A 26,547-nucleotide genomic window follows, 5' to 3' on the forward strand; every position below is an offset into this window, starting at 1 on the left:
CCCTTTTCCAAATAAAAAGATTTGAAACAGTAAAAAATAAATAAATAAATAAATAAATGCATAAAACAATAATATAACATTGGATTATTCAAACTATCCTTCACTGTTGTTGAAAAGCCTTCGATACATACTTAATTATTCCAACAGGTATGGGCTAACCATACACCTGCTGATGCACACAAACAGGCAGTTTTCAGGCCCAGTCAGGCATGAAGTGGAAACCTTGTCCCTTCGTCATGGCCGAGCGCTCAGCATGCTCACATGACACCATCACCTGGAGTACGACATGGCAGGATCTTTATCCCTTTTAATACTCTTTTGTTCATTCTCTTCATATGCTGCGAATAAAAGGGTGAGTCGAGGACATGAGATGAGCTAATACTGCCCGTGTGGACAAAGAATGTCATTTCCCAATAAGCATGTGCTTTGTCAGTCTTCTGGGAGTCGTATTTTCCACTTGGCCTCCTCTCTGCTCAGCACCAGAACAGGCTGGCCATCTACAGTAAAGCATTCTCATCAAATGACCCGCTGCTTTTTCAGTCTCACACTGGCGGAAGGGGCAGCGTCAGAGCTGATTTAGCACTCTCTAGTGGAGCATGAGGTTATATGGGGTTGCACGAGGAATGATGAAGAGCAGCTTATGTTAAGTGTTGCTCTTAAAGAGATGAATTTGTGAATATCAGGTTTGAAAGCATGAAGAAAATAGTCTTGTTCCACTGTGTAAAACAGTATATTTCTACACAGATTTAGTCTTGGTGTTGAACAGGTTGACCTGGTTGATGTCAGCAGTAAGGAGCATTATTATACTGAACAAAGAGGTACCTCTGTACTTTCACGTATTGTTGTTGCTTTTCATGAAAATAATTTTTTTAAACAATTTCTTGCTATATTTGTTGACATTTTTCCTCATTTTAATAGCTTGATTGTTTAGATGTTATTCAATTATTTTATCAGAAGTTTCAAAGAAACAGAGTTTTTTCGGCTTGGTCTCCATTCATCTGATGGAGAGTGTGTGTTTGCTAAGAAAACGTGTGTGTTTTAAAGAAATGATGTATGGCTGGCTGTGATGGTAGATGCAGTTAGGAGTTGTAGTTTGTTGACAACACAACGGACAAATAAAAGTGACAATAGTAATGAAATGAGAAAAGGATGTATGAGTTGGTTTTTTTTTAAGGTTGCATTTCAGAAGTGCATGTATGGATAAGATTAAACTTATCTGATGACTTCTAGTTGTCAGATATTGATGGACATGTAATTGGGCTCAGATTCAGCTTCTAAGGCTGGACTCATGCAGATGCAAAGCATTAACCTTTGACACTGGGTTGGCCTAACATCTCGAGATGGAAAACAATCATCTCCGGTCAATGTTAAAATCAGAGCGCGCCGTCTTCAGTCAGGTGTCACAGTTCCTCCACCTCAACATGTTCGATCCATATCAGTCTGACTTTAGGCTGCGCCACTCCACTGAAACTGCTCTCCTGTCAGTTACTGATTCCCTACAGCTCGCCAGATCCATCTTCTCTTTTTAAATCTGTCAGCTCCCTTTGAAACAGTCGACCATCAGATTCTCTCTGACACAAATCAGCATTAAATAAGCTATGTGCACTCACGCCCAAGATGATATCATGTGATGAAATCGTGTTTTCGTAATGAAACTAAGGGGCTATTGTGAGGAGGGGAAGCGCACAAAAAAATAAAAATTATGATGCTGCTGCCTCCTGTTTGATTTCTTACTTGTGTTGTTCTCACTCTCAGATACGCTTTGGAGAAAAGCATCTGCTAAACTACAGCACAAAGGAATAGAATAGAATAGAATAGAATAGAATAGAAAATGGGATCAGACACAACTGCTTTACTAACTTTTCTTTTCAAGCTACACTTAGAAAGTTGAGCTTGAAATGTAAAGAAAAATTAAGATTATGATGAAGAATAGAATAGAATAGAATAGAATATGGGATCAGACACAACAACTGTTTTACTAACTTTTCATTTCAAGCTACACTTAGAAAGTTTAGCTTGAAATGTAAAGAAAAATTAAGATTATGATGAAGAATAGAATAGAATAGAATAGAATAGAATAATGCGATCAGACACGACAACAGTTTAAGTAACTTTTAATTTCAAGCTCAACTTAGAAAGTGTAGATCTAGAACCTGAAGTCACAGTCACAGTCAAAAGTTTGGACACACTTGCTCATCAGATCTAATAAAACAAAAAAAAACACCAACCCAACATGCAGAAACAGTGTATAAACAAGTAATAAAACCCATAAGTCCTTAGATTTTCTAAACTTCTTTGGCAGCCATTAGTCCCGAAGCAAACAATGACTCACAGCCGAGCAGTAAACACACCCAGTATTAATTCATTCACTTCTCACATGCACACACACAATACAAGACAAACCCTCCTCACACACCAACATCATTAATCATCTCACATTAATAATCAGCCTACAGATCTGATCTTTGGGAGAAGTTAATTAACTTTTAATTACTTTTAATGGGAGCAGAAGGGAATCTGTCACTCCATTTAAAAGGGACAAAATGGACCCAGTGTGTTTTACTAATTCACTCCATGGGTGTTTATTCTCATGACTGAAGATGATCCTCGTGATCTTCTCTTGTCTGTTCATGAGGTACAGCGAGAGGCTGCAGACTAATACTGAGAGTGGAATTATTTTGCAATGCATGAGAAACATATGCAGGAATTATTTCTCTTTTTTTTCTCCTCCTCTTTAAACCAGAAATAGCCCAAGAATCCCAACAGACAGGTAATTTGGCGGCCTCGTCTCAGAAGTTAAAGGAAGGCAGTGACCTGCGGCTCAATGACTGCAGATAAAGCAGACGGTGTGAATACACCAGCAGGAGCCTTAGATTGTTTATCATTAGGCAGATAACAGATTCAATTCAATTCAACTTTATTTATATAGCGTCAAATCACGGCAATGCCATCTCAAGACGCTTTACAGACAGAGGGGAAAACATAATGAAGGCCAATTCATAATAGCCTATATAAGGAAACCAACAGATTGAGTTGAGTCCAACTCAATCTCCCATCCTGAGCAAGCACACTGGCAACAGTGGGAAGGAAAAAACTCCCTTTTAACAGGAAGGAAACCTCTGGCAGAACCCGGCTCAGGACAGGCAGCCATCTGCCTCTGCTGTGTGGGGGGAAGAGGACAGAAAGACAACAGACAACAGGAACTGCTACTCCCGGCCAGGGAGACCTGCTGAGACAGGAGACATACATGTTAATGATGCAACACTGTTATGGGGGGGGGGGGGGGGGGGGGGGGGGGGGGGGGGTAAAAGAAAGAGATAAAGAGAAAAAGAAAGAAGCTCAGTGTATCAGGAAATGTCCCTCAGCAGTCTAAACCTATAGCAGCATAACTAAGGGATGCTAACCATCCCTAGGTATAGGACTTATCAAAAAGATAAGTCTTCAGCCTAGTCTTAAAGGTGGGGAGGGTGTCTGCTTCCCTAACACTAACTGGGAGCTTATTCCATAAGAGAGGGGCCTGATAACCAAAGGCTCTGCCTCCTGCTCGGCTCTTTGAGACTCTAGGAACCACAAGTAAGCCTGCAGTCTGCGAACGAAGTACTCTGCTTGGTATATAAGGAACAATGAGGTCTTTGATATATAGTGGTGCCTGGTTGTGGCGGGCTTTATATGTAAGGAGAAGGATTTTAAATTCTATTCTAGATTCAACAGGCAGTCAATGAAGAGAGGCTAAAACTGGAGAAATATGATCTCTCATGCTGGTTCTGGTCAGGACTCTGGCTGCAGAATTCTGGATCAGCTGAAGGGTTTTCAGGGCATATTTAGGACAGCCCAGTAATAGAGAGTTACAGTAATCTAGTCTCGAAGTAACAAAAGCGTGAACCAGTTTTTCTGCATCACTCTGAGACAGAATGTCCCTAATTTTGGCTATATTACGTAAATGAAAGAAGGCTGTTTTAGTAACCTGCTTAATATGTGGACCAAAGGACAGGTCAGGGTCAAATATTACTCCAAGGTTTCTCACTGTAGCACTGGAAGCTAAAGTAATGCCATCCAGGTTCATTACAAAACCAGAAAATTTAGCTCTGAGTTTTTCAGATCCAACGAGAATTACTTCAGTCTTATCTGAGTTTAAGAGGAGAACATTTCTAGACATCCAAGTCTTTATGTCTATGAGACAATTTTGTAGCCTATTGGGCTGATTTGTTTCATCTGGTTTAAAGGATAAGTATAGTTGAGTATCATCTGCATAACAATGAAAGTTTATTCCATGCTGTCTAATAATTTTGCCTAAAGGGAGCATATATAGCGTGAAGAGTATTGGTCCAAGTACAGAACCTTGAGGAACTCCATGACTTACTGTAGTTTGGGAGGAGGACTTGTCATTTACATGAACGAACTGAAGTCTATCAGATAAATATGATTTAAACCAGCTTAACGCTGTACCTGTAATTCCAATCACCTGTTCTAGTCTTTGTAACAGAATGTTATGATCGACTGTATCAAATGCAGCACTAAGATCAAGCAAGATAAGTACGGACACAAGTCCTTTGTCTGAGGCCATAAGAAGGTCATTAGTAACTTTCACCAATGCTGTCTCAGTGCTATGATGAGCTCTAAATCCTGACTGAAACTCCTCGCATAAATTATTTCTGCTCAGGTGGGCATGTAGCTGAGCGGAAACTATTTTCTCCAGAATTTTGGACATAAACGGGAGGTTAGATATAGGTCTATAATTTGCTATCACCTCTGGATCCAGAGATTGCTTTTTAAGTAAAGGCTTGATTACAGCAGTTTTAAATGATTGTGGTACATATCCTGTCACTAAAGACATATTGATAAGACTTAGTAGTGATGTATTAATTAAAGGGAAAATGTCCTTAAAGAGGCTCGTTGGGAGAGGGTCTAAGATACAGGTGGATGGTTTAGATGAAGCTATTATTTTAGTTAATTCAGAGGGTTGGACAGGACAGAAACTATTTAGAAACAAGTCAGATCCTGGTTCTAAGGATGCTTCGGAGACCACAACAGGCTCAACATTATAGGTAGAAGGAAGAGTATTGTGAATTTGATCTCTAATAGTGTCAGTTTTATTCCTGAAAAAATACATGAAATCATCACAGCTAAGTGAGAAAGGAATACATGGCTCCACAGCGCTCCGGCTCCTAGTAAGCCTAGCTACAGTGCTGAAAAGAAACCGAGGGTTGTTTTTGTTTTCCTCTATCAATGATGAATAATAAGCTGTTCTTGCCGTACGTAAGGCTTTTTTGTATACGATTAAACTTTCTTTCCAGGTTAAGTGAGACTCCTCTAGTCCTGATGAACTAGGCGTTTTCCAAACGCCTTGATGCCTGTTTTAGAGCTCAAAGCTGGGAATTAAACCAGGGAGCCTTCATAATCTTACCTAATTTCTTCTTCTTTAGGGGAGCAACATTATCCAAGGTTGTACGCATTGAAGCTGTTATAGTATCAGCATGTTGATCAATCTGAGCAGGAGTAAGGCTTAAAGGGGGACTCTCAGTCATGCTAACACATGGTAGATGTGAAAAAATTGATTCAATTGATTGTTTAAATTTTGTAATATTATTGTCTGATAAACATCTACTATAGTAGAATTTATTTTTGGTCAGTGAGTAATCAAATAAAGTGAATTCAAAGGTTAATAAGAAGTGATCGGACAAGACAGGGTTTTGAGGAAATACTTTGAGCTTATCATTCTCAATACCATATGTTAGAACAAGATCAAGAGTGTGACCATGAGAGTGAGTGGCTCCATTGACATTTTGTGAAAACCCAATTGAGTTTAGAATAGAGCTAAAGGAAATGTTTAAACTATCATTTTCATCGTCAACATGAATATTAAAATCACCTAGTACAATGACCTTATCAGTAGTCAGCACTAACTCAGACAAGAGATCAGAGAATTCGGTCAGAAACTCAGAGTAAGGTCCAGGTGGGCGATACACTAATGCTAAAAGGAGCGGTTTCTCTGAATTCCATTTTGGACGAGATAAATTTAATGTCAGGAATTCAAAGGTTTTATAGTTAGTTTTGTGCTTAGGATTAATTAAAAATTCTGACTTAAAGATAGCTGCAACACCTCCTCCTCTGCCTGTAGTTCTAGGAATGTGAAAGTTTAAATAGTTAGCTGGCGTAGCTTCATTAATACTAACATAATCCTCTTGCTGTAACCAGGTTTCCGTAAAACAGAATAAATCAATGTGGTGATCACCTATCAAGTCATTGACTAATAAAGACTTATTTGGGAGGGATCTAATATTCAGTAGGCCACACTTTGTCTTATTTTCAGATTTTATTAGATCCATTGTTTTTATTTTTATGAGGTTTTCATGATTAACCCCAGAAGTGTTTTTGTGTTGTTTAATTCTTACTGCTGGGAAGTTGTATAAGGTCGGAATGGGGTTTTGGGTGGGCGGCGGCAGGCGGGAAGCTGCAGAAAAGTGTGTAGGACTACAATTCTGCCTCCTGGTCCCAACCCTGAGTTGTCAATTTAGCTGACTAATAAAAGAGTCCATATTGCTAGATAAGAGAGTGGCTCCATCCAACGTGGGATGGATGCCATCTCTCCTAATAAGACCAGGCTTTCCCCAAAAAGCGCTCCAATTATCTATAAAACCCACGTTGTTATCGGGACACCACCTAGACAACCAGCGGTTGAAGGATGACATGCGGCTAAACATGTCATCACTGATTAAATTTGGCAAGGGACCAGAGAAAACTACGGAGTCCGACATGCTCTTGGCAAAGTTACACACCGAAGCAACATTAATTTTAGTGACCTCCGATTGGCGTAACCGGGTGTCGTTACCGCCGACGTGAATTACAATCTTACGGTATTTACGTTTAGCCTTAGCCAGCAGTTTCAAATACGATTCGACGTCGCCCGCTCTGGCCCCAGGAATGCATTTGACTATGGTCCCCGGTGTCTCTAGAGCCACGTTTCTGACTATGGAACTACCTATAATCAGGGTTTCTGCCTCAGCGGGTGTGTCGCCGAGCGGGGAAAATCTGTTAGAAACGTGAACAGGTCGGTGGTGGCCAGTGGGTTTTGGTTTGGGGCTACGCTTCCGCCTGGCCGTCGTCCAGCCCGCCTCGGCTCCCGGCTGCGCGGGAACTGCTGAGGGACGGCTCGGGATGGCTGCCCTGGCTGGTAGCTCCGCACTGGCTAATGGGGGCTTGCTGACTAACTGCTTCCCTAACTGAGTGCGGAGCTGGGCTTCTAACTCACAGAGCCTCGCCTCCAAGGCTGCCAAGCTGCTACACTTAATACACCTACCGTTATCACTAAAGGAGGCGGAGGAGTAGCTAAACATCAGACACACCGAGCAAGAAAAGGCAGGGGCACCGGGGTGTGGGAAGAGAGCTAGCAGCCATGCTAAAACCGAGTGCTTGAGCTTTAAGTCAGTAAACAGAAAGCCAAAGATCCCAAAAATAAATGCAATATATAGAACAGTGGTTTGGGAAGATATTGTGCGCTAAAGTGAGTGGTTGGTTAACAATAAATAGAAGTTAGAAAGAAGTTAAAGGAGCCAACGGCTCGTAGCAATCCGCAGTGACACACGCTAGGGAAACAGGAAATGACACAATACGTTACCGCAACGTCAGCGCGTCCAGATCCAGCAACAGATGTTTGTCCAAAGAAATCAACATGGGATGTACGTCAGTACAGGTGAATGACGTTTTATCTTAAATCTGGCAGTGACGTGTGGGAAATATGTGGTTTCTTGGCCTTTGACATTTTAACATGCTATTTTATTGAACTGCCTGAACTCTTATTGTCATTTTATAGACTGTTTGACCTTTTAACAACCTCACCTGTCTGAAACTAGTAATTTATGGTTTTTATGTGCAATATTCTATAAAGAAAGCTTTAAAAAAAAAAAAGACTTAAATTTAAATTTTTTGCAAGGAGGTCTTTGGTTGTTTGTGCTCAGACAGAACTTTTTAGCATATGTTACTTTCCTGTTTTGTAAAGTACCATGTTGCTCAGCTCATGCAGGGGAATGGTGTGTTGTGTGTGCTGAATCAAAGGCATGTGGAGCCCCTCTTTCCCCTCTGCCCTCTTCCCCATGACCAGATGGTGTCTCTTTAGGCCCTCTAATGAATATTGATATGAGGGGTCTTGGTTAACAACAGGAGGGGTACTCTGTTTGAGCCAGAGACCCTCAAAACTGGCACTTATTAAAGGTCTGCGTAGAGGGGAGAGGGTGTGGAAGGACTTATATTGGAAGCAAAAGGGGTGTTTGGAAGTGAAACAAAGCTCTTTTCTTATGCATATGAGTCCCTGCTTGTCCATATTGCTAAATGGATTTGCAGAAATGAATATGTATTAGATAAAAACATGGTGTTAAAAAAAAAAAAAAAAAAAAAAAGGAAGGCAATAAAATGAAAGACACTGAGGTGAAAGTTCCTGCTAGACAGAGAGCTGAAGAGGGGAGGGAGTGTATGGTGTGAGGTGAAGAGATGCGCAGGTTAAGCTGGTGGCAGAGTTAATCCTCTGGCATGACTCCAAGGTTTAAAAGCTGCCCTCCTGAGCACCTCAGTTTACTCCCCACCTTCTCTCATCCTGAGGCTGAGCAACAGCCAGCACCTCAGGTCAGTGAGTCTGACCTTTGGGGGTGAAGATTTCTCCTCTGGAGGGGCTTCACATCACCACCTCTGTGCTCCAGATCCAGGAGTGCTTTGTTGGTGACGGGATGTTGGCGTGTCCCTTCAGCTGGTGTGAGCCAGCTGTAGCCCCCTGCAGGGCCAGTTGGTTGAGACTGAACATCCATTCAGAGGACAAACGGATCAAAGTGTTGCTCTATCACAGGAAAAACAATCCAGAAACACAAAATCTGTACTTTCTCTCGCGTGTTGTATTTCATCCTCTCTGCAGTTTGTCAGGAAACATTAGCAAGCCTGCTGAAACTCCCCAGACGCCACCATTACATCTGAAGAACTGAGGCGGTGTCAGCTATTTATAACTCGAACTGGACCCGTCTGCAATGAGGCCGGGAGGGAATGAAGACATGAAGAGAAAGATGCAAAGAAGTAAAGATTGATAGAAACAAAGGAGAGAAAAGGATGCAGGGATGCATAAGCAAATAAAACGTACAGTACGGCGAAGCCTTTCAGGGTGAGGACACAACCTCTGCTGTCAGATGCAGCCCCCGTGGCCCTTAGATAATGAGACACAGCGTCAGACAGTAGCATAATGCTGAGGGCCTCCATTAGGGATAGGACAATGACAAGAGGAACTTTAAAACCTGAAAACATACCTCTGATAATGACTAAGATGTAGGATTTGTAGGAAAACATATGGTTTTCTTAATTGCACTTTACTTCAACATACTTTTTTTTTTTTTATATTACCAGGCTTTAAAATGTATCCAAAGAAGTTTAACTGGGAGTGGGGGCACTGGTGTGTGCATGAACAGCCCCACACGTGTCTGTCTATATTGTGCAAAGTGGGGGTTGTTGCCTCCTGAAAGCCAAACTTTGACAGCCGTTTTGCTGGCAGGAGGGGGGAGAGAGAGAAGAGGAGAGGGGGGAGTGTCATCATTTGACAAAAGAGAGGGAGAGAGCGTCAGGTTAGAGGGAGGGAGGAGGGTATCAGACTCAGGGATAAGGCAGCTGGGACAGGCAGCTTTGGCTGGGAGCTGATCTTATTGTGCACTTGTCCTTCTCAAGTCACTCAGACAGCATCTCCGGTAAATAACAGTCAGTCTGCTGCTGGTTTTTCTTCTTTAATTTCTGCAGCACCCAGAGCTACAGAGCATCTCTGGAAATGAAATAAGCTTGTTTGACTTGTTCTTAGACTGATTTACTTCGACGACATTTGGATTTTTTTTATTTATTTTTTTTATCTGGTATGGAGCTGGTGTAGGCATGGTTGTCTACTTAAGGAAAAGCATCCGCTCTCTGCTGTCTGTCTTCAAGAAGAAGGGTGAGTGCTGACTCACACGGAGGTCTCGTGTGCAATTACATCCTTATGAAAGTTTGTTTTGCTGAAGTTGTAAAAGCATGATCATTTTTTGAGCTGGCATCTGTTGAACACTGGTATTGTAAGTATTATTGTACAAGACAAGTTGGGGGGTCTTCTTTAACAAGATAAGGGGCTTTCGTAGCTTTATAAGTTACCGTCTTAATCAACCAAAATCCCTAAACCTCCGGTGGGGCTCTGGTGGATCTCACAAGGGTGGGGGGGGGTGCTGCTTCTCTGATTTAATGCAATCAGTGGTTACAGTGGTAACCACTGTACCACTGTAACCACTGTAACAGGTGCACAGATAAGCAGGCAAGTAGTGGTTACAGTTTCTCACATGCGAGTCGGATATGTGATGAAATGCTCACAGTAGACAGGAGATCCTCATAAACTTCTCTCTTTCTCTCGGATCGTGTGAAATAATTGCAGATTTCTCTGAGTTCAATCCCAGAGATACACACAGGGAAGGACATTGTTTTTGATTGCAGAGGGATAGTTATCTTACACACCTGCATGCACACATACACAAGCTGAGTGTTACCTAACCAGGTGAGACTGAGAGGCAGTGTTGAAAGTGACAAAGGTGGGAAAGTGGACACCTCACGCTAAGCCTCGTTCAGCTGAGCTTTTAGCCACTTGACATGCTAGATTTCCCACACATGTTCTCAACACAAAACCCTTGTTTACACGTACGTATATGCATGTATACACACACACACACACATATATATATATATATATATATATATATATACATATATACACACACACATATACATGCACAGATATATAAAAGATTGTACAGGGATTCAAAACTAAGATAATAAGGTTACAGCCTTTTCAAGACTTTAGGAATTAGGTAAACCTCAAATAACATAGTTTTATTAACATTCATTAAAAAAATCATATCTTTTTTTCAAAAGTGTTCACTTCCAGGATCCCAAAATATTATGTAAATTGGAGATTAAGGAAGTGGAACTAGATAATTTGTCACCTTTTCAGGTGTATTTTTTTTAGTCAATCCTAACAAGCACTAATGAACTGGTAGATTTTTTGAGTGAGACACATCCTGACGGTTAAGTTGGCATCCGTCCTGCATCCTACATGTACTCTGAGCTCTCTCCTGTAAACAAAAATCAGTCCAATGTTTGATGACGCTTCATATCTCCTGCCCATTCTCTTTTTCTGTTTTAATGTCTCCGTTTCTTTAATGAATAAGCCACATTGCTCGTTCCACACAGCCAGTGTGTTGATATCCAGTAGCTCACATGTGACAAAGCACACAAAGCGAAACTCAACAGCAACATTGTGCTCAAGGCTGGAACACAAATTGCAAAGTGCAGTTTCGCAGGCTTGGGATGCTGCTGGCCAGAACAGAACATAACAAATGTCAATGCGACATCAAAATGAGCCTGAAACACTTTTTTTTAAGGTCATAAAATGCTCATGGTGCTTCTTTAGCCCTCTTAAAATCCTGCAATTTTCACCTGAAATGTTTTTTTTTTTTTATGGATATAATGACATGACGTGGACCAAATATTTTACTGGACTGTTGCATATATGACAGGATAGTTATTACTGAATCCTCTGCCACTGAAGTACAGTATGGCTTCAAGGATAAATTACATTTAACTGGTCAGACATAAGTGTTTACTCAATCTACAGTTATGGCTGCAGCCTGGAATGGTATATTCATCATTTAAATCTCAAGTATTTTAGCTTTGCAACTAAACATGGCAACTGGTCTACATTGTTTATCTGTATTTGTTAGGGATGATGCAAAAGAACGTAAATCTCACGAGAAACATTTTGTTTTGCACTTTAAGTTTTTTAGTCTTCAGTCTGTTTGCTTGTCGTGGAGCAGAGCTAAAGTCCTGCTCCCACAGCAGTAGGTCAAACGGCATCTTTCCAGGCGGGACCGTCCAGATTATCTGGCCCCGCCTGCAAAGCGTGAGAGCAGGATCCTGCAGGAGATTAGCCAGGTCGTAGCTGGCCATTAAAAGCTTTGACAGGCCGGGGACATCTGTCCACCAAACTTGGCTGAGGAGATTTGAGGAACGTGTGGCGTTAAAGGTGCACAGATAAGCAGGCACACTCACAACAGGTGGAAATGCGCTGGATTCACTGTAAAGCCAATAAATGTTCTGCCTCAACCGACACCTGTTGACTGAAGGTTTTTCTGAAGAGTGCAGAAGTCGGAGTGTAATAAGCTTAAGTTAAATCAAACATACATTTGTTTCCTTCATCTTAACAGCTGGCCCAAAGGGGAATGAAGACCAGAAGAGGTTGTCGGTCCACTACACGGCCTCACAGCACTACCAGGAGAATGTTTTCATTGAGGGAAGCAGGCCTCGGTACCTGGAAGACCTGCACACTGAGGCGCAGGAAGGACTCAAGATACAGCAGCAGGAAGGTGAGGAATATCCAGAAAGGCACTGCTGCACACAGATTAGCGCATGTTGAAATATTTTTATGGTCTTTATACATGTGGTTGGTTTCGTTCACACAGAGCACAAGAATGGAGTGATCCTTCCTGATGATGAAACTATTGCTGTAAGTTTCTTTATGGATCTTTTTTCCCTCTAGTTCTTCCTTGCTATGTGAACATAAGTCAGCTTTGCTATATATATATATATATGTGTGTGTGTGTGTATATCCCCTGCAGTCCACAGACACTCTGCATCCGGATCAGGATATCAGCTCCAAGGACAGAGGCAGCCCTCTGGAGCCAGGGCCCACCATCAGGAATACTGATACTACAGTCGTGGTCGGTGACCGGCCTGTGCTTACCCGCCAAGGTAAAAGTTAGCCTTGTCTGTCTGTGTGTGTGTGTGTGTGTGTGTGTGTGTAGCAGTGTTTGGAAAGGAAGCATCCACATATTTTTTATTTTAAAGAAAAATTAAGTTAAAAATAAAGTGAGTTGAGTTCCTAAGGTTACTTCTTCATGGCGACTCTTTATGTCGGATACTTACTTAGCATGCATGTCTCATTCCCAGCTGCTCGGTGCTTCTGCAGTTATGATGTGAAATCAAAAGGAAGTTGACACACACTCACACTCATGCAAAAAGGAGGATTTTATATATATAAGGGGAGGGTTACTCAAAAGTTCAAAAGAGCTAAAGACAGCTCCTCAACTCCCTCTGCATATCACAGCTGGGAGGCAAAGTACATCAGTCCTCCAGTGTGTGTGTGTGTGTGTGTGTGTTTGTGTTTGGTATTCTGATCATATTTCAAGCATCATTTTAAAAATGCTCAAGAAAGCCAGTCACACAATATACTTCCATATGTTTAGGAGCAGTATGCTCTCATTATTTCACCGGCTTGTTCTCCTGTGCCAGATCCCATATACAGCCTTGCTAGCAATGTGGCTCAAGAAGTTAGCTGCTTGGCTTCTCGCTGCAATGCTTTGATCAAGTCAGACCAATCAGAGCAATTATTTGATGGATTTTTCTGCTAAGACGTTCCTGAATCTGGCATTTTTGCAGAACTTTGGTTCTCACATAGTTTATGAAGAATGAATTTCAGTGGAATAGATGTCATAACTGATCACATTTTCCCATCATCTGATCAAATTTTTATTTCATTCAATAAAAGTTATGCAAAACAAATGCTGTCCTACTTTTTCACAATGTTTTTGTACTATTTCCACGCTAACATGCCGACATGACAGGATAAGGATACCCAACATTACAATAAGGATGTTAGCATGCTAATAAGAGCAGCTAGCTCGAGCTCAGCTGAGGAGTTCTGATTTTATTTCATTCATTTCATATTTTACCTCTGTCTGTCAGGTTCTACATTTAAGCCTCTGAATCCAGTGAAAAGATTAGATAGGAGCAGGAAGAGAAGCAGGAGGACCACCATCATGGGTATTCCTAATCAGGTCCAGAAAGAGCTTGGTATGTCTGCAGTTTTATCTCTTGCTGACTGAGATTTTCTTTGATTATAGTTCTTTAATGACAGTGACAAACATTCTCCACAGCTCTGCACCGAAGTTCCACATGTCAGCCACTTGTCTCTGCTGGGCAAAGTGACCATGATGAGCACAGCGGTGACAGCCAACTGGGTGTTGTTATTATCCCAACTGTCGATGGAGGGACTCCAGTTGCCAGTAAGGAAGGAGCGAGGGTGCATCTATCAGAACTGGAGGTAAAGGTTTCTCCAGAAACAATTCGTAAAGTATAATTTTACTCTGTGTCACAGTCAAGGCTGCATTATCCAATTATGGGCACAGGCCCAGGGGCCCAAGCCCACCTGGGGCCCATGTGGAGCCACATAGGGAAAACACCATAAACAAAAAATGTACATAAAAGCCAGCAATACACCACAGTGTCTAGTGTATTGCTACTGGTACCACTGGCTGAGAGATGTTAGAAATGTCGTTTCAGAGAGTATCATTCACAATTTTCACAATATTGCGGTGGGGAAGGGGGCCCCTGGAAAACTCTGGGCCCAGAGGCATGTGCACTTTTAATCCAGCCCTGGTCACAGCATTAAAACCTTATTTACTCTTTTTCTGAGCAGACATTCAGAGACGAAGATCTGGTGAAGAAGCACCTTCAGCTGCAGTCGGCATACCATGACGAGCAGTCCATCAACTCCCATCTCTGCCCCACATCCAATTTAAGACCCAAATCCCTTGCAGTCCCTGGCATGACCACTTCCTTTTCAATCTCTCCCTCAATGTTTAACTTCCTGCAGGAGCCTCAGGTAGGAATGTTATCAGGCAATTAGCTGACCTAAAAGTAGTTTCTGAAACTTGAGTCTAAAGTCCTTCATTGTGTTTGGAGGATTCATTACGTTTAGATGTTAATCACCAGTTTTTGTTTCCTTCTAGGGTCCGGTGATGTCAATCTCTCCTCAGGCCACTTACCTGTCTACAATTATCCCTAATGCTGTCCTTCCAGCCTCGGTTGAAGTAATCGAGATCGACCGCAGCGCCAGCCGGACTCGTGGCAGCAGCGTTAATCACGGTAGCACTGTTCGCACTGTAAGCAAAAGCAGCCTGACATCCGGGGACTCATCAGTCAGCCCCGTGTTGTCCAGGAGATCAGACGGCGACAGCTCCCGGGGGAAAAATGATTCCTCGCCGATGCCCTCGTCAGCCCCAGGTTCAAACTGGAGCGAGTCTCAGTCCTCAAAGACAATTATTTCAAACTCCTCACCTGCATCATCCAAGAGAGATGGTCACAATGTGCAGGATAGCCAGGCTGAAGAGCAAGGCCTTACCAGTCCCTGCAGCTCAGTCAGTGTGATCAGCAGTAAAGGGGAGAATGCTGCAGAAGCAAGGTTCGAGTGCAGTGAAACAGAAATGACAGATGCTGGGGAACAAGCAAAAAACAAGCGCAACTGCACCAGAAATCTTTCCATTGTGAAGACCAAGCAGCCACCAGCGCCTCCACGAAGAACAAACTCTCTACATGGGAATAAGATCAGAGGTGACTCCAGGGTTGTGGTTGATATTCAAGATGTCAGTGACTCTGTCTCTGATGAAGTGAAAACCTCAACAGCAACTGTAGCAGAGAATGGGACAACGCTGGTTGATATAGTCCCAACGCCTTCATCAAACTCCAGCTCTGCAGACTCTTCCTCCACACCGACCTCTTCTAACCCAGCGGAGGGAGACACAGAGCCCCCACCAGAATCCACAACTTCTTCCCCACAGAAAACTCCCCCTGAAGGGGGTAAATTTGAACGGACAATGTCCCCTTCCAGTGGCTACTCAAGTCAGAGTGGTACTCCAACGCTTTCCCCGAAAGAGATCTCCCCAACCTCCCCTGACAAAGACAAGAAGAAACCAGTCAAACCAGAAAGATCGGTATCTCGGGCCTCATCCTCAGCAGCCTCTCCTTCTTCCTCACTCACCTCCCTATCATCAGGTACATCTGAGCTCGCCAATCCAGACACTTCCACCAGCAGCCAGACTGTGTTACAGCAGGGTTCTTCGGCAGCTGCAAAAGAGCTCATGCTGAACGGCAATCCTTCAAGTGTTAGCACCGAAGTCAGGGAGTTGTTGAACATCCCACCACCTCCTAAAATCAAAGCTCCGTGTCCTCCACCTCCAGAGACATGGGCTCACAACAGGCGGACTGTTGAACTCCTGTGTGGAGCATGTCCTGATGTTAGCAAAGTCACCCAGAAACCAGCACAGGCTCAGAATATGATAGATACTCCGACAGAAACCAGAACAGAGAAGCAAGTTATAGCCGAAAACCAGATGGATACAGAGGCGTCTCTCTCAGAAATATCAGAAAACAAAGCGAAGCCCAAAGCGTTGTCACTTCAAGGTGGCGAACCAGAAGAGGAGGTTAAGGAAGAAGCCAAGGCCAAAGAAAAGGCTAACATAGATGCTCAGGGAGAGCAGAGTGGTAGATTTGAGGAGAGTCAAGAGACGACTCCAAAGAAAGACCCGCCGCCGGTCATGAAGAAACCTCCAACGGCGCTTTACAGAAGAGAACAGCCAACAGAGATCAAACAAAGTGAAACAAGCATCAGCGTCCAAGCAGAGGTTCTTTCACCTGCCGAGGACGCTCCATCATCACAGAGCGCTCCAATCATTATAGTTGATACAATTGAGAATGAGGTGGAAAGAGAAGAAGTCCCATCCATACACAGACTTTCTATAGACGTCCCAAAGATTAGTAAGATCTCTCCACCTCCTACGCCTCCACCAGCTTACCACCCTACCCCTCCTCTGTTGAGGAAAACACCTTCCTCCGCAGTACGCACTCCACCGCATGAACTCCAAAGGGTGCAAGAGGAGTTTCAAGTTGTGGACCCTTGCTGGCCACCTCCTCCACCTCCTTTGATAGGGGAGACTGTCTTTGATGGAAGTGATGAGGTGGATTTTCCTCCACCTCCTCCACTTTTCATAGCAGACAGTGTGACAGATGAGATGGACGGTTGTGCCACAGATCTGAAGCAGTCTGAGGGCCAGACTGAACAAAATCCAGATTTAGCCGCAGCCTTTCGGCAACAAGCTGCGCCTGACACCAGATTGGTGGTTGACGTTCTGGATTCGAAAGCTGATGCGTCTGATGAGGCTTCCTGCCAACTTGTGCAGAAGATTTCATCCTTTCCAGAAAGACTCTCTCCTCTTCTGGTGGAATCTTCTCCCGTGTCTCCAGTTATGCAGATAGAGAGTCCTGTTTCAGTCCCAGCTGTGACTCCAACCAGCAGTTTTCCAAAGCGAAACTCACTGAAAGTTGAGGATCAGTGTCCCTGTGCTCCCCCAGCTCCAACTGCATCAGTAGCACCCCCTCCACCAACTGATAATTTAACTCATGGGGTTAATTTCAGAAGGCAACCCAGTGGAGTGTACAGAGATGCCAGAAGCAAGGAGCTCCTCCACCGCCACAAAAGCACACCGATTCCTAAAGAGGACGCTAACATACCCCTTGTTACCCCTTCGCTGCTTCAGATGGTTCGCCTCAGGTCCGTTAGCATGACTGAAGATCAAATGAAAACTCCATCTGAGGACAAATCCTCAACCGAGGGAGCTCCAGTTCAGGAGACCTATCCCATCTCAACCCAAGAATCCCAAAGCGTTCCTCAGAAGCCCATCCGCAAGTCTTTGTCACTGAAATCTTCCTCTCAGGTTGTAAAAACACCCTCTGTGACAATGAGCTCTCCGTCGATGCGCCTACAGGAGGCCATACGGGTGAAAACTGCAGCCATGTCCTCAAGAGAAGGCCTTCCGCCAAGAATAGGCGTTAGATCGCCAACATACAGTCAACCTCAGTCTCTGAAGTCGCTCGAAGAATGTGACGTCCACAAGTCCCCAGCCTCTACAGCCAGTTTTATCTTCTCTCGGAGCACAAAGAAGGTTGTCATAGACACCGCCTCCTCCCCAGATGCCCAGGCAGCCTTGAAGCAAAGCTTGGCAGCCGAGCTGATGCAGGTTTCTGACCAGGCAAACGCTGCCCGTGCCGCTTGCTCAAACGGCGGGATGAAGTTTGACAAAGTCCCTCCGCCAGTAGCGAAGAAGCCAGCCGCTGGCAGCGCGAGCCCCTCGCGTAATTCTCAAAGCTACTCAGCAAAGATAATGCTTGGCTTGGAAGGAAACGGAGCACAACATGCGAGCAGAGTGGCGCTGCCTGAGACAAGTAAGTGCAACAACTGTGATCTTTCATTATCTGCATAAAAGTCAACTTCAGTCATCAGTTTTGCAACTTGCTGCTGCTGCTGAGTTTGTAAAATCTCCATGGCTGATTCAGGGTTTGCATAAAACATAACCTTACAAACCACTTCCTTCTTATGACAAAGCACAATGTTTGTTGCATCTCCTAGATTTTGAACGAGGCAGTTTAATGCTGCTGGAAAAATATACATTTCTAACTATTAAGTGTAGTAAAAATGAATAAAACATTGACTGATCTTTAAATGAGATCTTCCTAAACCCCCGTTTACATCTATTATATGGAAAACAACTGATCTTGTGTTTTGTTTTCTTGTTTGTTTGTTTTTTTCATAAAAAATAGTGACTTAATGTGATGAAACTGTGTTAAATTACTGAGTTAAGTTTAATTTGTGAGATTACATATTTGGAGGTTATAGTCAGGATGGAAGTATTGCACAATGTCAATTTTAAAAAAAAGTAGAAAATAATATTAATCTATAATGTTTTTGTGGGAGATGACTTGTTTGTACTCCCACGACCCCTAAAAGGGTATTAAATTTGTCACCGGTGTGACACCGGAGTATCCACTACGTGTTCCTGCAGCTGCTGCAGCGGCGTCTAACTTTCCCTCTTCTTCTACCTCCAGCTACGAGAATCACAGCGGACACAATTGAAACACTGTTTTGAAGGAGAGATCAGACACTTGCAAGAAGAACAAAACTGCAAGCAAGTAAAAAGGACGACTCAGAAACATTTGTCTCATTTCTACAAAAGCCTTAGCCTATAATGGCCTTCCTACATATTTATGCAAAAAAAAGAAAGGAAAATGTGTTCCTCCTTATGTCTAAAGAGAGCTTTATGGAGTATTTTTCTAAGCTATAGTTTATTTCCTGTTAACCCCCCCCCCCCCCCCCTAGGATGAAGTGAAGTACATCAGCTGCTTACAGTATTTTTTTCTTGTGCAACATCGCCTCCCAGAGGTGGAATTAGGTAGCGCAAGCTGAAACTCATGAACCTTTTTTCCTCAGAATTGTACGTTATCCCCCCCCCCCCCCCAAATACTGTAATATAACACATGATCATTTTCATGGGGATTCACGAGGCCATGTCATCACTTCCTACCCATTTCTTGCTTACACATCTGTATGAAGACATTGCCAAGTTTAGTGTCAGTCCTGCCTTTCACTGTGTGTAAAAGTATTTGGTAAAAGTGATGCTGCAACAACCTGCTTCGGCAGATAATTCAGCACTTTTTTTTTTCCCCTAAAATAAGCAGCAGATACATTTTTAATTGCTTGACAGAAAAAGAAAAATAATTTTGAGCTATAGAAATATCAGCTGGATTCTTGACTCACACTGAGAAAGCTTTAGAGAACGCAAGTATCCCATTTATTTATATGTGGTTGTTTCCACTAGTAGCACTGTCAGTCACCTTTTCCTACCAAGTATGAGAAAATGTAAGGCTCTGTTTCAGATAAAACCACTTTTTTAGGGCTGCCAATGTGACAACTAGTCCTGGATCACTGATACACTGGAGCAGACGTGGTGTGGGGTCGATGATATTCTGCATCTGAAGCGCTGAATGTCAGAAAACCCAGCTGGTTGTAGATTTTCCCCCCCAGCAGAGTCAAAGTGGAATGAGTTCTATACGCTTTGTAATGAGTCAGAAATCTACTTTTTGGTGATTATAAAGAATTATGTACAGTTAATACTTCTATAAATAAAATTTAAGTGTATTGAATGTGTTTCCTGTTTTCAATATCACAAAAGCATTGTAATTTCTTGTCAAGTTTTATTTTTTATTTTAATATGGAGATGATGAATCATTTAATTACAACATATTTTCTGATTTTTACCCCATAATACAACCGTCTTATATCACAAAGTGTAGTGATTTTTCTTTTTACATACATCTAATGTCCAAAGCAAGGCAAAGTATTCTTCTTAGACAGGTTTGGCTGATGTACCACTGCTCTGATATTCATCATGATGTCAATAAAACACGCTGAATTATCTGCCTGGAAAAGTATTGAAACATAAAGTCCCTTTTCAGAAACCTGAGATATTCTTTGAGCTACTTCCAGGAATGAGTAACCCTCTCACCAATCACAGTCAACTATCATTAGATTGTTTTAAATGTGGCTTTAAGTGCATCACCGTCACCGTACAACTCCATGCGATGAATCACAGATTGATTAGTTACACAGTTGATGTTGTAAATGAATCTTATATTCATGAATTTCATACTTTTCTTGCTGTTAAACAGAAACAGAAAACAAAAGTTGCTTTCGTCCAGTCTGAAACATTTTAAGACTTTTGGCATCAATGTCCCAACATCCTCCTGGAGACACCCGGATGAAGTTAGATGTTGCTGCCATGGCGACTTGTGGATGACAGTTGCAGGGTCGACAGAAGCAGCTGCAGTGATGTATGAAACCTGTGTGTGTGTGTGTGTGTGTGTGTGTGTGTGTGTGTGTGTGTGTGTGTGTTTAACTGATGTTGCCTCCTTTCAGCGTCTTACATGTGATCTGTCCCAGTTTGGTCATCAGGCTTTTGTCTTTCCACTGAGCTACACACTCATCTGAGATCTTCAGGTCCACCTAAAATAAAATATGAAATACACGTGGTTTCATCTTCCGTGATTTAAAACTTTGCTCTTTCTTTTCAAGTTTTGTAGTTTTTAATAGAAACCTTGGTTGGAACGTACCTGTAGTTTCTCCCACACTTTCTTCTTTGGGTTCAATCGATCATCGGGTTTGCCCGTCTCGTATCCTTCCACAAAGACGTGTTCTCCTGGAGACGATCCCTCTGGAGGGTCCAAAGGCTCCACCCTCCTGGGCTCCCCTTCTCTGGAAACCAATCAGAAGGATAAAAGGAGTTCCACAGGAATCCGAAGGGGGCAGGCCATGTTTGTTTTTGTGGAAAAATAAAAGCCAGACACTCACATCGAGGCACAGAGAAGCATGGCTTGAGACTCGATCCCTCGCATCTTCTGTGGTTTCAGGTTGCACAAGACCAGCACTGTTCTGTCTTGTAGCTCCTCCTGTGAAATGTAAGCCACCAGCCCGCTGACAACCGTCCTCGGTTCTGGCTCCCCCACATCAATCTTCTCCAAGTACAGAGAATCAGCATCCGGATGCTGCGGGTTCCACAGAGAAGACGGTAACAGCAAAGTTATGGCTGCAAATTGCTTTTTATAATGTTTCTATTATAAAACCAATCAGATCTTCATCACTTACCTTCTCCACACTGATGATCTTCCCAACCCTGATGTCCAGCCTGGAAGGAGCCAGCTCATCATCCTCTCCTCCACCACCTCCCCCTGACTTTGCACCTTTTCCTCCCGTTTCTGATTCCAAACATGGAAAACAGTGTTTAACTTAGAATTACTCACTAAATATCCAACAGCTCGTACGGTTTTAACACAGACTTGTTTTTGAGGGGTCGGGATATGCAGTATTTGTGAGTTTGCGAAGCTCAGGAGTCTCAAACTTCTTTCTGATCGGATTGAGTAGCTGATTTAGTGCAACTTCCACTGAAGCCTTCAGGTCTCCAGGGTGGATCATCTAAAAGGAAGTGAAGCAGAACCAATGCTTAGAACAAACCATGACAAGAAATCTTAACATTAAAAGCTTTTAATCTGGTAAAGCAATCAGGCTGTTGCTCACCTCCTCAGAAAAGTCCTTTTCCACTTCTTCAAACACAGTATAAACTTTGTCTCCACCCCACTTGGGATCCCTTTTAATGCAGAACTCTAAAACAAAATAAAACCAATTTTTTATAATGTCATATTATTTCCACACGTAGAGAAGCTTGATGCCAAAGCAACAGGATCAGATTAGCCGTTTTTGTTTGTTTGTTTTACCTCCTCGTAGAGGGAAGAGGACATATTTGACAAAAGAGAGAACTCCGTTGTTCTGGATGTTGCCTGGCTCACAGAAAGCCTTCTTCAGCTTCTTCTTCACGTCCTCTTTGGAGTCCAGGAGATCAATCTTCGACTCCTGCAGACACATATGGATGCTTGTTAATGTTGGAAAACTTTCCAAACAGATCTTCACGTTCAATCTGAGGCCTTACTTCTTCTGAAGAGCTCATTTTAGCCCCCGTCAGTCCTGGAACCATCGGGTTCATCAGGTGAGCCCGTTTTGCATAGCCGAGAGAGGGAAGATACTTCAAGGAAAAAAAAATTTTAAACCAGTTTTATTTTATTTATTGTTAAATAATCAGAATGTGATGTAAACATGCTGAAATATTTACTATTATCAGAACAATTCATTCTGCAATAACCAAAATTTTATTGCATTTGCAGACAAATAAAACCAATCAGTTAAAAACAAAAGAAAAAGAGGGTAGGATTTAATAAGTTTTACACTTCTTCCTACTCCTTTTTGAACATATAGATTGCTCCCTTGTATTTTTTTCTTTTTTGTGTCACGTGTGACCTTTTAATTTTGTTTACTTTGTCGTTTTATATTCATGTTTGAGTTATAATCAAATTACTGTTTGAAATTAACAAACAACAATGTAATTAGATGTGTATTTCAAAGTAATAAATGATATTTTAACCATTAGTTCTGGTCAATTAGTTGCAGTTTTTTTATGTTTCAAATAAGCTTTTCAAGGCACCCAAAGCGCATTACACTGACTCCATTATCGATACACTTCTCATTCATTCATGGAGATGGTAAGAAACATGCTACACAAAGGTCCACAGCTGCCCTGGGGTACACCGATGAAAACACAGCAGCCAATTCAAGGCATTCATTCACATTCATACACTAAAAACATTGGAGGCAAGGAGGATCAAGTGTCTTCGATTTACTTTCCAGTCATTGGATGACCTGCTCTACCTCCCAATCCACTGCCTAAACCCTGAAAGCTGAACTTGAATGAAGGTCTTACAGTCTATTAGATAAATACTTCAGGATTTCTGCAGTGTTACCTTGAACATACCCTCCTGTTTCACAGGAAGTTTCACATGTTGGCTTTTTTTTTTTTTTAAAGAGCTCAAGTATTATGAAATTAATCAGTAAAATCATCATAACAAGGACAAAACTTAAAACTAAACTCCAAACCACACAGGCATTTACGGAAGCTCCAGCAGTCATGAGAACTTTAAAGTTTTCTCCGTACAGTCTAGGAGCTGAAAATGTGAATGGTCTGGGATTGGCTGTGTCACAGCTAAAACACAGAGTAACTGTCCCTCGGCCTGTCGCAAAAAGCAATAAGTCAAATAATCACACGATAAGAAAAAATGCACGCAATAAGTCTGCCAGACGCAGTAATTTTCATTTGTCTCTCTTTTCTCACATTTGTTTTAAGACAATATTAATTAAACACTGCAATGCAACAAGCTTCCATCTGCACTTAAAACACAGTCATCAACTGCAGTTTTCCCAGCTGGGAAAAGAAGACCTTAACAAACAGGCTCTTTTAGCAGACTGGGGACTAGATGAGGATAAACTAGTCTGCACACCAAGCTAAATGTTCTTTAAAGTATGTCCATCTTTAAAAGGGTGTACTTGTATTGTTATGGCATTATTGTTATTTTAGTTAAAAATGGTCTCAAAATGACAACAACAATAGCTCAGCGCAATATTATCACAATCATTTCTGTTACAATAAATGGCATGGCAAAATTTGTGGCCATGACAGGCCAAGCTGTCCCTGTTGTGTTGCTGTTGGGTACTCATGTACAGACAACTCACGAAGCTGAGGCGCATCATTCGGGAAGCTTACGGAAAAATTAAAAAATGATACCTTCTCTGCCAGAGTGAAAATCTTCCTCTGATCTACTCCTCCAAACTGTGCATCCACCTTCAGGTACTCCTCATCCAGGGCCTGGAAACCAATGTCATGCAGTGCAATTCATTCTAAAGCAAGCAATTTACATGTTTTTAAGGAATTATAAGTGAGGACAAATTGGAAACACTTTATTAGAGTGCTTACACATGTATTTATTCCTGCAGGGATTTTCGTACCTGTAGTCCAGGGTAAAGCAGACCACTCAGCAGAGGATGCTCCACCTGCTTGACTACCTCAGCTCCAGCCTTCTTAGCATCATGCTCTGTCACCATGGAGGACAGACGGTACACATCCAGGGTGTACTCTCTAACAAACATGGAAAGTGTAAAGCTTCATGTCTAAGCATGAACACATTTTACACACTTATTTTGTGGAAAATGTGAAGTTCAAAGTTTCTGTAGTTTCTTTGAGCACAACTGACCTGCTGAGCTGGAAGTCGGTTCCTTTAACAAACCGTAGTTTCTCCAGAGGCACACCAATGCTCTCCAGCATGGCCTTAATGACCTGTTCGTAGTATTTTACCCTGAGCTCCAGCAGCTCCCAGGGAGCTTTCATGTTGTCTAGGTAGGCATGCAAGTCTGCAAACAGAATTGTGACCTGAAAAAAATTAGGAAGAAACACATATAACCATATAAGCAATGATTGATTAAGGGTATTGTCAAGTAGGATGCATTAATACAACTAATACAATTGTATCCACCTCACAGCCAGCCCTGAGGAAGTCTGCTATCTTGGACATGGGGACAAAGTAGGCGACATGGGGTTTGCCAGTGGTCGCAGTGCCCCAGTACACCCTCAGTTCCCTCTCCTGAAGAACCTGCTTCAGCTTCTCTTCTCCAAGGACCTCCTGTAAAACACATAACCACTTGTCTCATGATGCTGAGCCACCTTAATCCTTCAGTGACCGTGAATGCATGACATCATGTCCAACCTGGAGGTTCCTGGTGATGAGGTTGAACTTCTCATCTGGACTCAACTGATCTGCCATGACCTAGGGCCCTCTGACTGAAAACACAGCAAGTTACGTGTTCATTTAAACATCTTTTCATTTAAATCATCAATAGGAAACATTTTTTACTTAATGTCTTAATAACTAATTCATAACCACACTTTAATGCGGAGTAAATGTTTTATACATCAGTGTTGCAGGCTGAACACTAGAAAAGCTTACCCTTAATTGATTTTAATCTTTGATTAGGCAAAGGGGGAAAATTGTTATTGATTTATATTTATCTTAAGTAATAAATGTATAAATTTAATACATTTTTTTAAGAAAAGGCAAGCTTCCAAGCTGCAAAGCTAATCAGATACATCGTGAATGAACGAATCGACCTGCTAGTTGTCCATAGCTAATTAGCAACGAAACCATGTGCAGCTAAAGCTACGTTAGCTTCACTAGCTAAAGATTTAATTGTTCACTTATATTTACAGCAATATCATTCTGATTTGACGTAATACCGTAAAAGCCAATTACTTACATCAGAACCTGTCTTCTTACAGCGAGAAACAGTGAAGAAAACCTGGTTGAGTGGAGCTGTCAGAAGGTTGCATCAGCGTAGCCTCGGCTCTGTGACCCATTAACTCCAGGCGAGAGCAATCGAGTGTAGATCACAGCGTTCATGCCTAAAGCCAACCTGCATTTCATGCTTTTTCTTGTCAAGCGCTTAAAGCGTTTGCTTTAAACCACTTTTTAAAAATCTTATACCAAATGTGAAATAATTATGACCTGCCTGACTATATTTTTTATTTGCGAGACAACTTTAAGACATGATACTCCGCTAATACTTTTCACAAACAGTAAGGTATTTGAGTTTACCAATATGTAAAGCTTATAGTGGACTTTTAGGTGCATTCTGACATCAAACAAAAACCTGAATATGCCTAATTTTTTGTGAGTTGGGATTACTGCTTACCCTAAGACAGAGGTAGCAAGATCAGCCCTAGAAAGCTGCAGTCCTGCAAGTTTTGGATGTCTCCCTGTTTCAACAGTTGATTTTAAAAAAAAAAGATGTACTGAGCAGAACATAATAAGCTGTTGGATCTATTTAATTTGAATCAGATGTGTTGGAGCAGCGACACACCTCAAACATGCAGGACTGTGACTAACTACCTCTGCCTTAAGACACTATATTTAGCCTAATATTATTGCTGTTCTGAATTGTCATGTTTGCATATGCAAAAAATGAGATATTTTATAAAATGCACTCATGAATTGGGAAATCATCCAAGGTAATATGAGGAATAAAAAGAAAAACATGAAGTCGTCAAGGTGCTAGTTAAGGAAAGGTGTGGTTCTTCTCTGCTGCCATAGTTTGAGTCTTTTTATCCCCTCGTTTAGGTGTCCTTCCCAAAGTTGATCTAAATGATCATGTAAGACATTTCAAAGAAGTTAATGAGAGTCAAAATGATGCATGTGACCTCATTCGGCCCTAACGCCTTTCAAGACAAATGGCCATCCCTACCCACATCATTAGAAAGCTTCTTTGGAGAGTGAACTTAGTTCACTTATAGTGATTTCCAGTTCTGGAAATGTCTGCCACACTGGGCAGAAATATTGGCAAAGATTATAAAGACAATTGGTTTTGAGATTGACTTTTGTTTTGCCATAATATATTTAGGAAACAAACCAGATGAG

General features: G+C 42.1%; 2 protein-coding genes across 2 annotated transcripts in view; one reads left to right on the plus strand and one right to left on the minus strand.

Moving 5' to 3' along the window:
* nhsl3 (NHS like 3) overlaps positions 1 to 18,932 on the plus strand; it is a gene marked incomplete at its 5' end in the record, with an annotated part of 48,128 nt that extends 29,196 nt beyond the window's left edge. Inside the window, 8 exons of the mRNA XM_079258439.1 lie at positions 12,243 to 12,401; positions 12,498 to 12,541; positions 12,654 to 12,786; positions 13,780 to 13,887; positions 13,971 to 14,137; positions 14,513 to 14,698; positions 14,826 to 18,093; positions 18,754 to 18,932. Coding sequence (XP_079114565.1) covers positions 12,243 to 12,401; positions 12,498 to 12,541; positions 12,654 to 12,786; positions 13,780 to 13,887; positions 13,971 to 14,137; positions 14,513 to 14,698; positions 14,826 to 18,093; positions 18,754 to 18,794 — 4,106 coding nt within the window. The 3' untranslated portion in view covers positions 18,795 to 18,932. The remainder of the gene's footprint in view (positions 1 to 12,242; positions 12,402 to 12,497; positions 12,542 to 12,653; positions 12,787 to 13,779; positions 13,888 to 13,970; positions 14,138 to 14,512; positions 14,699 to 14,825; positions 18,094 to 18,753) is intronic.
* Positions 18,933 to 19,966: 1,034 nt separating this feature from the next.
* Positions 19,967 to 25,495, minus strand: yars1 (tyrosyl-tRNA synthetase 1). Its single transcript, XM_079259331.1, has 14 exons — positions 25,391 to 25,495; positions 24,844 to 24,917; positions 24,613 to 24,759; positions 24,334 to 24,509; positions 24,089 to 24,218; positions 23,868 to 23,948; positions 22,185 to 22,277; positions 21,973 to 22,108; positions 21,776 to 21,861; positions 21,538 to 21,673; positions 21,347 to 21,456; positions 21,053 to 21,246; positions 20,815 to 20,956; positions 19,967 to 20,707 (listed from the first exon to the last, which is right to left on the minus strand). Exons 2-14 carry the CDS (start codon positions 24,898 to 24,900, stop codon positions 20,597 to 20,599), a joined length of 1,599 nt encoding a protein of 532 aa, XP_079115457.1. The 5' UTR covers positions 24,901 to 24,917; positions 25,391 to 25,495; the 3' UTR covers positions 19,967 to 20,596.
* Between the last annotated feature and the right edge of the window lie 1,052 nt (positions 25,496 to 26,547).

Source organism: Telmatherina bonti (genome assembly GCF_933228915.1).
Source record: "Telmatherina bonti genome assembly, chromosome: 19".
NCBI classification, from domain to species: domain Eukaryota; kingdom Metazoa; phylum Chordata; class Actinopteri; order Atheriniformes; family Telmatherinidae; genus Telmatherina; species Telmatherina bonti.